General features: G+C 51.6%; 1 protein-coding gene across 6 annotated transcripts in view; it reads right to left on the bottom strand.

The window, feature by feature from the left end:
• Window positions 1-223: 223 nt before the first annotated feature.
• Window positions 224-13,047, bottom strand: part of RERE (arginine-glutamic acid dipeptide repeats) — a 564,089-nt gene continuing 551,265 nt past the window's right edge. For 5 of the 6 annotated variants that reach the window (XM_020974543.2, XM_078145698.1, XM_078145700.1 and 2 more), the window contains 7 exons: window positions 12,823-12,945; window positions 10,921-12,257; window positions 10,383-10,605; window positions 8,961-9,684; window positions 5,177-5,323; window positions 3,682-3,862; window positions 224-3,206 (listed from right to left, as the gene is read on the bottom strand). In XM_020974543.2, the coding sequence (XP_020830202.1) occupies window positions 3,173-3,206; window positions 3,682-3,862; window positions 5,177-5,323; window positions 8,961-9,684; window positions 10,383-10,605; window positions 10,921-12,257; window positions 12,823-12,945 (2,769 nt within the window). In that variant the 3' untranslated portion in view covers window positions 224-3,172. The remainder of the gene's footprint in view (window positions 3,207-3,681; window positions 3,863-5,176; window positions 5,324-8,960; window positions 9,685-10,382; window positions 10,606-10,920; window positions 12,258-12,822; window positions 12,946-13,047) is intronic. The other variant, XM_078145699.1, reaches the window with a different exon arrangement.

Genomic DNA, 13,047 nt, shown 5'->3' with positions numbered 1-13,047 from the left:
CCTTGGCTCCTCTGGTGCCAGCTGTCCCTTCCCTTGCCTCTTAAAGGAGACGGCCCCTTTCCCATGCCTAGCAGATGGAGGAGGCAGGCAGGGCAAAAGCAAGGAGCAGGGCGATGAAAATCAGGCTCTGGCTCTGAAAGAAGCGTCTTGTTTGTCATCTCAGGGCCTCCCCAACCTTTACACCCCCAAGTAAAGAGACACGTTCCACTGGCCAAGGCCGGGATTCTGTAGTGTAGCTTGGTTTTATTTGTCCACAAATATTTCAAAAAAATTACAAAATACTCAAATGGAGAGAACACAGAAGTCACGATTTCTGGGTTTCTACTCTGTTTACACTGTGTTATCTCATGGCAAACTACTCATATGTACATTAAGCTTCCAGATATATATAAATGTAGCAAATCAGAGTGGACACTGCATGTGAGGCCGCAAAACAAGAAGCTCGACCTTGACAACATTGAACAAGATACGTTTGAAACACAAAACAAAAAAACAAACCTGAAACTTCAACTGAAAAGAGGGTGAATGAATCCCAAAGGAAACCATGTGTCTGGGTCACTGGAAAAGGGCATCCAACACACCAACTACAGTCAAGAAACTGTAGTTAATCAGCTAATTTATTCGAATAAATCTCAGTGTTTCACCTTGGGATGCTGGTGGCACGGAGACTAACACACAATTAATAAAATGCTGAACTGATAAAGGAAACTCATGACATCTTAAAAAAAAATTAAAAATCACTGAACTCTCTTTTCTTTGGGAGAATGGGAAATAACAGGATGGGGGGGGAGGGGGAGAAAGCAGAATTAGTTTAACAGTCACCATCTTACATCCATCCCAAAGGAAAAAAAGACACAAGAAGTGAGGGATGGAAGAGGTGGCAGTCCAGTGTTCTTAATTCTCCCTTCATTTTGAGGTGGACTTGCTCCATTAAAAATTTAGGAGAAAATGCGTGCGCAGAAGGTCAAGATATTCTGATGGCATCATCAGATTAGCCCCCGAAGGCCCTGTCCCTGACTGGTCACTTTTGAATGTGAATGAGTTAGCCAAGGAACATCTACCACTAAGCAGCTGAGGGTTAAGGCAGGCATGGAATGAGAGAAAAGAAAAGCAGAAAACTCTTTCAACAGAAACAACCCACGAAGCCCAACTGAAATCCAGGCTATAAACCCATGGGTATAAAGAAGGTGGAATCGCCCCTGATGCAGGTTTTAATCCAGAACTGAATGGACAGAGTAACTCTGCCCAAGAGTGTCGCTGGTTTCTGCGTCAGAACATTGGCTTTTCTTCCTGCCGGTCATAGTGGCCTGAGCACTGACATGCCGTATGTTTCTTAAAAGCCTGAACGATTCGCTACAAGTTCATCCACCATGGTCCAAGAGAGTCTTATGACACGACCACCACACAGAACAGTTTAAATGGCAGAGATATAGCCCTCAAGAGTTTGAGAGAAAAAGAACGGAACAAGTTTTGCACCAGTGGAAAACAGGGTCAGCAGATGCAGACATCCCCTGGACCTCCCCAACCCTTGGCTTCAGTGAAAGTGCATTATATGAGCAAGACGATGCAAATGGAGGGAGGTGATCCTATAGAGCTTTGCTTCAAAAAGCCGTGCCACCTGACCTCTTTATTGCCCAGAGATAAAAGATGAGCCGCAAAGGCTCTCCGAGTCTGACCTGGGTTATCCCACAAGGGTCAGCTGCTCCTGAGTCAAGAATGCAACGCTGCCCACCTTCGTGCATCTTATTAAACCCACGGTCCTGACTCACTCAGATACAGTCTGCACCTATGGCAATAAGGCTGTTTCCAAGGAATGTGGGAGGGGCAATTTAGGGCTATCCTTTTAAAATTCCAATGTGTTGGCATCTTAATTGTATAATCTACCTTAAAAAAAGAACTCAAACACAGCCTATCTTTCAAATCCTAAGTTGTTTGAGTTTTATATATATATACGTGTACACACACACACACACACACACACACACACACACACACACGTTTTTGGTAGCAAATCCCACACTGTTTATGAAACTTCAAAGGGAAGTCCTGGAAAATTAGTTCATTTAACATGTCAAATGTGTGTGCTAAGTTCTTGAGCGCGTGCAGCTACACATGCGTACACACACACACACACACACACACACACACACACACACACACATCCCTACCTTATCCCTCAGAGAAAGAGTATAAACAACCATTAACACCAAGGTGTTAATTAAAGTGGATTTAATTCCTGAATTCCTGTTGCAAAGGGAAGAGGTTCATTCAGCGGATGTCTGCACCACTGGCCAAGCATACTCCCAAAACCAAACCAAACTGAAATGACAATCAAGGAAAAACATGGAGAAACAGCTTGTGACGTTAATCCCTGCAAACCCTGTGATGCTCACTGCTGCCAGCAAATCAAATGCCAAGCTTTTGCCCATTTTAAATTAGTAACACCCATCTTTCCCCTTTAATTAAAGGGATAATTTTATATATATATATATATTTTATTAAAAAATCAACTCTTGTCAATAGCTGGTAGGAATTCACGATTAGTGACGTGGCTGGAAAAAAATATATCAGAATAGTAGTTTGTGGAAGAAAAAAATGGTTGTTTCTGTTTTAAAATTATTATATTTACAGACTTAAAAAGCCATGCTGCAGAACTGAGCTCTCTGTCAAATTATGAAGATTTCCTACAATGTATTAAAATAAAAGCAGATTTTTATTATAGTTCTTGGGCTCCAAACTCATATGCCACCACCTATCTGTGATCCTGGCGTCTTTTTTTTGCTTATGTTTAAAGATATGTCTAACGGTCTCTGCACACACAGTGATGGGTGTGAGCTGGATTCTAGCACCTACTGTGAAATCGAGGAAGGAAAAGAAAACATGAAACCAAACGCCAAGATTGCAGGCAAGATTTCTGAACGTTCCGCCTAGTCCAGGACTCACTCAGCTCCTGAGGAGGCTGTCATGCAGGGAGACCTGAATCAGCCCGGAGGCGTCCTCTCTACCAATGAACACTAGTACGCTGGGAAGTCTTCAGTTGTGGTTTTTTTTTAAATAGATGAAGAAATCTTCAGAAGAAATTCTCTTTGCTTTTGCAGCTCCTGTCGTATGTAAAAAATCCCATCTCTTCCCCCATAACCTGGGGTTTCTGCTGTTACAAATAAATAACTTCTTATAACTGCTTGTCACCTTCTTTCTTCAGTCGACTAAAAGAGAGAGAGAGGAACATCTTAGCCTTTGGCTCTGGTGACCTTACAAGAGACTGGCCCTGGCCCAGAGGTCAGAGAGTCAAGATTCTACAAGCACACTTCTCCAGCACAGAAAACCCCAGGCTTTGTGTCTTCTACCTTCCTGAACCCCTTGAGGCACTTGGGAGTGCCCACTGGCACAAGAATCCTCACCTTGGTACAATGGCATTGGGAGCTCCATAAGGCCATGCAGACACAAAGGCCTCCTAGTTAACTGCCAATCAGGTCAACAGAAAGCATTTCCAATGTTAATTCTACATAATCCCCTTTTAATTAAGATAACAGGAACTTAAGTTCTACTGCTTTTCCTTTAAAGCTTTGTATAAAGTTTGGGGTGGCTCAGGAAAGGAGCTGGCAGCAGAATTCAGACCGGCTGACTCCAGGAGGCGAGGCTATGGGCAGCACCACCTTTAGAAAGACAGGAGGTCCTCACCTGTAATAATCTTCCTGACTCGGTAAGTGCCCACCGTGCATGTGGGGGTGGCCGTGCAGCCACTGCTGCTCCATGGCCAGTCTCTGCAGCTCGGCGGACTGAGCGTGCATGGCCTGCAGCTGGTGGGCGGCTGACATCGGAGGTGGGATGGCACCAGGCAGGTCACGTGGATACGGGGTACCTGCCACAGAAGGACAGTCAGTTACTTTCATCTGCCACATCTCTGCACCAGCACAGTGCACAGCTCATAGTTAAATGCTTGCTGATTGTTCCATGTGAAGGGGTGAAATGGTCAATGGAAATTAAACCACTGTTGCTTTAACAGTTTGGTTTTTTTTAAAGGCAAAACCTGTCCTTGCTTTCAAGGAGCTCACAATCTAAAAGGGGAAACAAAATAAAAACAACTATGTACAAAGCAAGATATACACATGATAAATAGGAGAGAATTAAAGAGGGAAGGCACTAGCATTAAGGGGGGACAGGCAAAGACTCAGCATGGAAGGTGGGATTTGAGCAGAGAGAAGACAGGAGATGGAAAAGAAGAGAGGGAGAATTCCAGGCACAGTGGACAGGCGGTGTCTCTGAGTCACAGAAGACACGGAAGGGAATGAGGTGTAAAAGATTGGCAAGATAGGAAGGGCTTTAAAGTCCAGAAAAGGACTTAATATTTCATCCCGTAGGCAAGAGGGACCCACTCGAATTGAACGAACGGGGCATGATGTGATCAGAGCCATGCTTGGGGCTCATCTGTTTGACAGCTGAGTGGAGGAGGGAGGCCAATCAGAAGGGAGGTGGTGACAGTCTAGAGCAGAAGGGGGCATCAGGAAGCAGAATGACAGAATCTGACAACTCACTGGCTACAGTGAGGTGAGACACAGAGAGGAGGCAACGCTGAAACTGAGGTTCCAAGTCTGGGTGACTGGGGAGATTGGCAGTGCCCTCCCAGTAACAGAGAAGAAAGGAAGATTTGAAGGGAAAGATTTTGGAGCTCAGTTTTAGGGGTGCTGAGTTCAAGATGGAGACTAGATGTCAGAGGGCTTAGGGATGGACAAAGACATGTGAGAACCATTTGTGTAGAGATGACTGATTCCATGGGAGCCAAGATCAATGAATGGAGGAGCAAGCCTGTAAGAGCAGAGTACAGCATTTTTGAGCTGGTTCAGAGTAGGTGAGACTACCTTCCTCAGACCTGCGCAAGATTGTTGGCACCCCACCTCCCGATGTTGTAGAGTGCTTCCCTCACTCTGACAGAGCCACCGGGGCCCTTATAAGACAGGGAAGCTGCTCATGATATACAGGATCAGCATGACTACTCCCATGTCCTTTCTGAACATGAATATAACATCAGAGTCAAGGTCAGCCATGAGGGTAGCACTGGAGCTCAAGTCCTGTGATTCCACTTCCAGGCGCCATCACAGTGCGCCCTGTCTATCAGCAGGTTGAAGACAACCTTTGAGAGAGCCTTCTGCAGACATGTACAGATGAGAGTTCTCACCGAAAACTGGATGTCGAAGCATCTCGTGCTCATGAGGTGGCTGCCCGAGCAGAGGGTTGGGGAGGGTGCCAGGGGGATAAGGGAACCGAGCCAGATGAGGGCCAGCTGCTAGGGGGTCTACCAGTGGGTGCACAGGACCTGCTGAACCTGGAAAATGGAGAAAAACCAGAAGGAAATATGTCTTATTAGCACCGAAACTTCATCATCATCACTGGGTCTTGTTATTTTTATGACACATAATAATAAGCAGCATTTGCACAGACTGGCCTTTTGTTACAGCTCTCAATGGTCAGCCCCCTCTAAAACCATTCCTCTGGCACTCCCATCAGAAGCAACGTCTGCTTGTCCAACAGTCTTAGCTGTTAATGCAACCACCTCTAACTTTTAAGTTCATTCCGTAAGGAGACATATGTAAGGAGAGAGGAATATCAGAGTTGCATGAAGACAAAGGGGAGAGAAAATCCCTTCAGTAGGAGCTCCTTCTGGGTTCCCGGCCCACCACAAGGGGGATGGCTTGTCTGAGCTGTGCTTGGCAGGTGCCTGTCTGTGCGGGGAGGGGTCAAGCCTGTAAGAAGAAGCCTCCAGCTCAAATGCCTGGATCACCACAGTGCCCCAGAGCCCAGCTCCAGCTGCTTCCCAAGCCCTCCTCAGGTGACTAAGCCTAGGCCATCCTTTCTGTCAGTCCATACAGCTTTTGTGTGGCATGCCACCAGAAAGTCTGTTGTCTCTCATGTTTGAATCTTATCTTGGCTGCAACCCAAGGCAACTGGGCAGACTTCTTCTTCATGGAGTAGGGCTCAGGTGACCCTTAGGGGATATGACACGACCAGAATGTCTAGCAAGCTGGTGGTGACCTTGGGAAAAACTTCGGGCATCTATCCCACTTCCCTGGCCTGTATAGATCCTGCTGCCTCTCCTCCCTGGGAAAACTGGAATGCAGCTTTATGTGCTCATCTCTGTCTCTCTCGCCAGCTCAGCCTGGGGAAGCCACAAACCACAAAGATGAGCTATGCAAACACTGACCTGCTGGAGCCACAAACACGATGTCCTCATGAGCCAGACCCTGACCCGGACACAGCTTAGCCCCACTGTGCTCCCTGGAGCTGTTTCTGGAAAGGCTTTGGTCAGCTCCTTTGGTCTCTGCTGGTCGGGCATAGAGGCCAGGTGTTGCGGGCTCTCCCTTTCCCCTTCTCTTCTCTCTGTCTCTCTCTCTCCCTTAACACTGTACTCCCCTCTCTTTGTCTACCCTGCCATAGTTCTCTTGCAATCCTTTTCCCCTATGTACTGCCCTAAGCCAAGCACCAACCCCCTTTCACACATTTCCATGGTACTTTTGGCTGAAAAGGTTTCCCAGAATTCAGTCTGTTGTCTCCAAGTCCCACCTGGGTCTCTGACTAATGACTCCTCTACTTTGCAACATCTATCGACTCTTTCTGGTCTACAAAAGGTGCTTTTCCTATTCTGACCTTATAAGTCAGGGTTAGCCAACATAGGAATTTAGCCCACAGGCTAAGTTTGGTCTTCTCTTCCATTGTGATCAACAAGCTAATCAACTGGTTAACTCCTTCCAAGCTTTGCCCGGCATTTAGGATAGACAGACCATTCTGTTTTACTCCCAGCTCCACAAAGATCTATACCCCAAAGACACCGAGAAGGGGACCGACGCCAACCCCGGCTCTCTGTCTGAGAGTGCGCTCTCCAATCTCTCCTGTCTTTATCTTGTTTGCACGCAGCTGTTTTCACGTTGGCTAAAAAGCAGGACCCGTAGCTGGTCTGCCTCCTTCGCACTCTCCAGGGCCTAGCACACACTTCATAAATACAGACACAAGGCCACACTTTCACTCACAATGTTCCCAGTGCTTTACACAAGGGAGAGGCAGGCCATTCGTGATGCATTTGCTTAAGGTGCAAAGAGGGCAGGGACTGGCCTAAACTTCCCATTTTCCCCTCACTGAAGGTTAGCGATCTGCACTTATGTCACGTCAGGGTATGAGGCAGGGTCAGAAGTAGATGACACCACTATACTATTAACTTGGCAGCTGAAGGAACACTTATACCCGTGATACCACGCAAGTGTCATCGGCCGTACCTGCGAATGGTCACCTGATGACAGCTAGAGGGCCCTGGCAGACCTGCCAAGTTTAGTCTTTCTCCCACTGGTGGCTGTGGGGCTGAAATCCTGTCATACCAGGACGAGGCACAAGTCTCCCCCACCCCCACCCCGACCCCAGGAAACACTGGGATTTCCGTGCTGGAGGCGCAGGGGGTCTGGTCTGACCGCCACACTTCATCTCATTCGGGCTGCGGGTCAGTTTGTCATCTCAGAGTGACCACGGATCAAGTCAAAGGGACCGGGCCATTCAAAAGCAAAGACCCAGAAACATCCCAAAATTAAGAGGTGTACATACGACTGGAGCTCTTGGCACTCCTGCTGCTGAACTGGGGGGGAGTGAGGTCTTCACATAAATCCTCACCAAATAAGAAGTTAGTCCCTGCACGTTCTGCAGCTTGCATGGCTTTTGTTCATCAGCACACACCCTCTAACACTTTCTGGGGCCTCTGTTTTTCTAGAACAGTTTCTCAAACTGAGGCCCTTGAATTTTACATACACATAACTGGCTTCCTTTGCAATGCTATGTATATTTTACTTCACACATTCACAAATCTTCTTCTGTGATGGAGTCTGGAGACATTGCCCAAGGGGTCCCCGCCGCACAAAAGGTAAACTCCTGCTCTAGAGTGTCTGAGGACACACGATCATGGCCAGGGAAGCTGGAAGGGACTGTCTAGTCCAGCTTCATTTCCTAGATGAGGAATTTCATGCTCCTCAAAGTGATCCGTCCAAGGCAGCAGCTGGGGCGGATGCCAGAGTGCATCGAGCGCCAGGCTGAGACTCAGGAAGACCTGAGATCAAACCAGACCTCAGACACTTCCTGGCTGTGTGACCTTGGGCAAGTCGCTCAACTTCTGTCTGCCTCGGTTTCTAGGCTCTGCCTTGCAGGGTCACTGGGAGGATCAAATGAGGCAATTATAAAACACTGAGCACTGTTCCTGGCACACGGCAAGCACTCTGGAAATGCTTATTCCTTTCCGCATGTCACACAGTGCCAGAGCCGAAATTGAGCCTCTCACTCAAGACTGCCTGGTTGCAGGGGGGGCAACAACAGCTTTTTCCTCAAGCTTTAACAAGGGGAGCCCCCTCTGCAGGCCTCTGCGCACAAGCCAAGCCAAGGGCCAAAGCCCTCCTGCCTCTCTTTGTGTCTGATGGCCCAAGGACTGGGGATGGGGGTTGGAGGAGGCCCTAAGGTGACCCCCTGAATGAGGGGCAATGGGATTTAGAAAACCTCACACACGCGCCTATCCCCACCGCTGGGGCTGAGGACACAGCCCTGGGGCTCCTTGTGGCTTCCTGCAGCAATCAAGGACATGCCCTTTTATAGAGTAAAGGTAAAAGCTGGAGGAGGCAATGAAGTGGTGACGAGGCCCCTGCTCAGCTCTCTGTGTGTCCTGCCTTGTCCCCCGGCCCCCCAGGTGCACAGGACCACCAGGCCCGGTGGTCACTCTCCTAGGCTAGACAGAGTCCTGTGAGGGGCTCTCAAGGAAGGATTTCAGAGCATGGAGCTGATTTCTCCTTTGGCACACTGGCTCCCTACGAGAGTCTGGCCACCCAAAGCCAACATCTAAGGCCTTGAAAGACCCTCTTCCAGCTTCTGAGCCTCTCAGAGGCCAACGCGCTTTCCCCACCCACTGGCTCTCCTTGCCCTATGAACCCTCAGAGGCTCACCTTGATGTAAAGGATCCTGCTGATGGAGATGAAGATGCGAGTGTATGTGTGAGTGTTGATGGTGATGGGGGGTCACGTTAAACATCTGGAGCCGTGCAAGGGGGTCGTTAGTCAGTGAGGCCATCCGCTCAGCATGGATTCTCTCAGCTGCCAGTCTATCAGGGTAGCTCATTTCAGGCCGCAGCTGGGGACCAGCCAGGGCGAGTCTCTCCCTCTCCAGGGGGTTCAGCCCCGGGTGGAAGGAAGCAAAAGGGTGAGGTCCTGCAGCAGGAGGTATTGTGAGGGCACCATGCCGGGCAAAATGCTCCATGGGGTTGGTGGCCGGGTGCAGGGCATCCAACTCCGGAGGCTTCACCTCAAACCCTGGCTTCATCCTCTCCCGGAGCTCGCGTTCCCGGATCTCCCGCTCCCGGATCTCTCGTTCTCGGAGCTCCCGTTCCCGGATTGTGGGATCCACATTGTAGAGGCCAGGCATGTGATAGGCCAGGAGGGGATCAGTGGGGTTGAGGGGTACAAAGAAAGGATGATTGCGGTTGGTAGGTGACATCACATGGGGCCGCGCATATTCACTAAGAGTCCGAAGAGCAGGCGTGTCGGGTCCGATGTACGGAGGGACGGCAGCGATGGTCGTTGGCGGCGGTTCGAAGGATGGCCGCATGTGGGCAGGTCCACTAAGCTGAGAGTCACTGAGTCGGCTTTCGTGGGAGGAGCTGGATGCCTTCTGCTACCAGGAAAAGGGAGGAGGAGGTTACCTGATAGGAAAAGCTTCGGCGGGAACGTGCACAAAACCAACCCTACCACAGAGAGCAGCAGGGCTCCTCACTCGGGAACACGCCCTGCCGCTCTATTTGGAGAGCCCCCAAAACTACCCTGTAAGTGCCAAGTCTGGGCCCGTCAGCTTCTAGTCCAGACAAGGAAAGTCACTGGGGGAAATAAGGAACGCTCCGAAGAGGGAAGTCAGGGCAAATCCTGTTCTGGGGACATGGGCACAGGAGGAAGCAGAGGAGAGTCTCTTGTGACAGTCACTCTGCCTCAGTCTACCATGCCACTAACAACATCAGCCATGATCTGGGGGCAAAATAGCCTGGAAGCTGATATGGCTGATGAAAATATATGCTTCTAGGTTCTCCTCAAATCACCGTAAAGACGCTAATCATCGGTGCCGTCCAGGGAGCGCTCTCATCCGAAGCTGGCAGCGACCCTGTGACAGGGGCATTGTTGCGGGTACCGTTATGCCCCCTTTATAACCAGTCAATGACGAGGCGAGGCCAGGCCTCCCTGATTCGCAGCCCAGAGCTCTCGCCACTGCACGGCCCCGGTCCCCAAGGCGGCCAGCCCGGGGCTGTGATCCTCCGCCCCGGGCCTTGTCCCAGCGCCCTCTCCCCTGACTGGCTGCCGGCCCTCAGGAGGACCGTGACTCACCGCGGCCCGCTCTGCTTCTCGCTCCCGCTCGCGCTCCCGCTCGCGCTCTCTTTCCTTCTCCTTCTCGCGCTCCCGCTCTTCTCGCGCCTTCTGCTCTGCCTCTCGCTTGGCCTTTTCAATCGCCTCCTCCCTCTTCTTGGCAAGTTTGGATCCCGACAGGGGCATGAAGTAAAGGTCAGTTCGTGCACACGAGTTGTAGCCCCTGTCCAAGTGTTTGTAGAACCTGGAAGGGACCAAAGACTCCTCAGGAAAGAGAACACACGTGTCTGTGAGAGAGGATTTCTGCAGGGCTCCGGGCAGGATCAGACCTCGCTGCCAAAGCCGGCCGGGGCCGGCTCTCCCCGGTACCCGCCCCACTCACCGCCCAGCCTGAGCTCAAGCCTGGCGGAGCTCAGGACGCCTGCCTGGTGAGAAGAGTCCAGGTGAAACGGATTTAAGCAAAACTTTTCCAGTGCTGACCCTGACCTGGTAAAGCAGGTCCAGACTTGCCAGCGAATGGTGGCCAACAGAACCCTCCCTTCCTTGCAGGTGCCCTTACCTCGCAGACTGGCTGGCGTGGCTTGGTGTATCCACTACGGTGGGCTCGGGGGAAGGGCTTCGGGGTGGGGGAGGGGGACTTTCAGGCTCCTCCGTTTCGTCGGGTGCCTCCTCCTTGATCTGGATGGGCGGGATGGCGCAGGAGGTCACAACAGGGACACTTCCACCAGAGGTCCCGGGCGTGGAACAGGATGGCTGGGATGGAGCACTTGGCCCAGACGGGGGGGTGGAGGTGGAAGGGCAGGATGGAGGAGTGATGGGAGGGGGCCCCCCGGGCACAAAGGGGTGCTGAGAAAACGGAGGCTGGGGGGGAACCTGGTGAAGGCCTGAAGGGGGATGGCTGGCTACCGGTGGGAGGCTCTGGCTCTGAGTCAGAACTGGGGGCTGGGCTGGAGATGACTGTAGCGGCTGACTCTGGGGCATCAGCTGTAAAGGAGGCGGGTGAGCTGAGGGGGGATGATGTGTGGACAGTGAACTCAGGGGCTTCAAAGCAGGAGGAGGTGGCAGGTTGGAGTTCATGGAGAACGGAGAAGGTCCTGAGAGATGAGGTGGGTGCTTGTGGGACTGGGGGGTGGGCAGCTGTGGGATAGGGGTCGTGGGAGGGGGTTTTATATGAGGCATTGCCATAGGGGCAGGAGGAAGCGGCTGAGGAGGCTGCAGGGATGGCTGGGAGGCCTGGACCTGTAAGGGGCCATGAGGATGGGCAGGAGCTGGTGTTGCGGGGAGTGGGACCTGAGCCTGAGAAGACTGAGGGGCAAGGGGGAAAGGCTGTGGTGGTCCCGGATGTGGCAAGAGAGGCTGTGCCTGTAGGCTGTGAGGTCCAGGGGGCACCTGGCCATGAAGCGGCGGCTGTGCGTGAGACTGGGAGGAGGCAGGAGCCTGTGGCTGGTTCTGCGCCACGCTCGAGGGCTGCAAAGGCGGCTGTGGGGAAGGGAGTTGGTGTGGATGCAGAGCCGGCGCCTGCTGGATGTGGGAGTGGGCTGCAGATGGACCAGGGGCCTGAGGCTGGCCGGGTGGCTGAGCTACGGATGGTGAAACCTGAGGCGGGGCCGATGGAGCACCGGCCGGTGTGGGAGCTGGGGCCGGGAGCTGGGCTGCCCCCGGAGGAGTGGAGGGGGCAGCCTGGGCAGGGCCGCCGGGAGCCTGCACCACTTGCTGCTGGGCAGAGGAGTCTGAGTCACTCTCGTTGTCCTGAGGGCTGGGGATGCTGGGGGAGGTACTGCGATTGTCTTGGTCAATGTCCTTGGGGTCACTGCTCCCTTCATCATTAACGCTGCGACTGTCCGAACTTTCTCCTTCTCCCTCGCCCTCCGATGGAGAGTTGGGCCGGCTGATCTCCTACAGGGCAGAGAGAAAAGGGAGACGTTCAGCTAGATGTAAGGGAGGTGGTGCCCTTTCCGATGACTGCTCCCCACACTACCATGAGCTACCCACGACCAGCACACCAAATTCTTGTCTCAGGGCAGACCTGGCTGCGTGTATCCCAGCTTGGCTCCCCCTTGGAGCACGTGCTCCTCAGCTGGTTCTCAGCTTGCTCAGCTGGGGTGGCATTCCAAAGGCCACCTGCCACTATCCCCCAAACTCATGCTCTACGACATATTTTTATCAGTTTGCAAAAATTTTACTACCAGAAATCCTTACTATTAACTTAAAAACGGACTCTTCATTCTCTTCCTCTACCCTTCCATCTGGTCTTTTCACTTCTAGCTCTCAGATCCCCAAACCCTGAGCTGCCAGGCTGAAGCTGGAGATAGAAGAGTCAGACCTGGGAGTCAAGTGACTGGTCACTCATATTCTCTGGGTTGGAAAACACTGTTCTAAGTAAAAGGAAGAGATGATGTGGGGGACCACCATGGAAGTCACTCCCAGCAATACAAGGGCCCAAACGCTCCCCAGGCCTCACCTGGGGGCTGTGGGTTTTGGACTTCTTTGCGCTGGTCCTTTCGGGCTCCTCAGTATCTGATGTTGCCTTTTCTCGCTGACGCTTGGTGCTCTTGAGAGGTGAAGATGCTTCTTCCTTTATCTTCTATTAACAAGAACCATGCAAGGGAGAGGAGACATTAGGGCTTGAGCATAACTTCTGTTCCATCATTTTAATTGAAATAGAAAGTAAACCCCAATAGATTCT

Source organism: Phascolarctos cinereus, unplaced genomic scaffold (genome assembly GCF_003287225.1).
Source record: "Phascolarctos cinereus isolate Bilbo 61053 unplaced genomic scaffold, phaCin_HiC Scaffold_726;HRSCAF=1367, whole genome shotgun sequence".
Classification (NCBI taxonomy): domain Eukaryota; kingdom Metazoa; phylum Chordata; class Mammalia; order Diprotodontia; family Phascolarctidae; genus Phascolarctos; species Phascolarctos cinereus.
The sequence above is the reverse complement of the archived record's forward strand: the minus strand, read 5'-3'. Positions and strand labels throughout refer to the sequence as shown.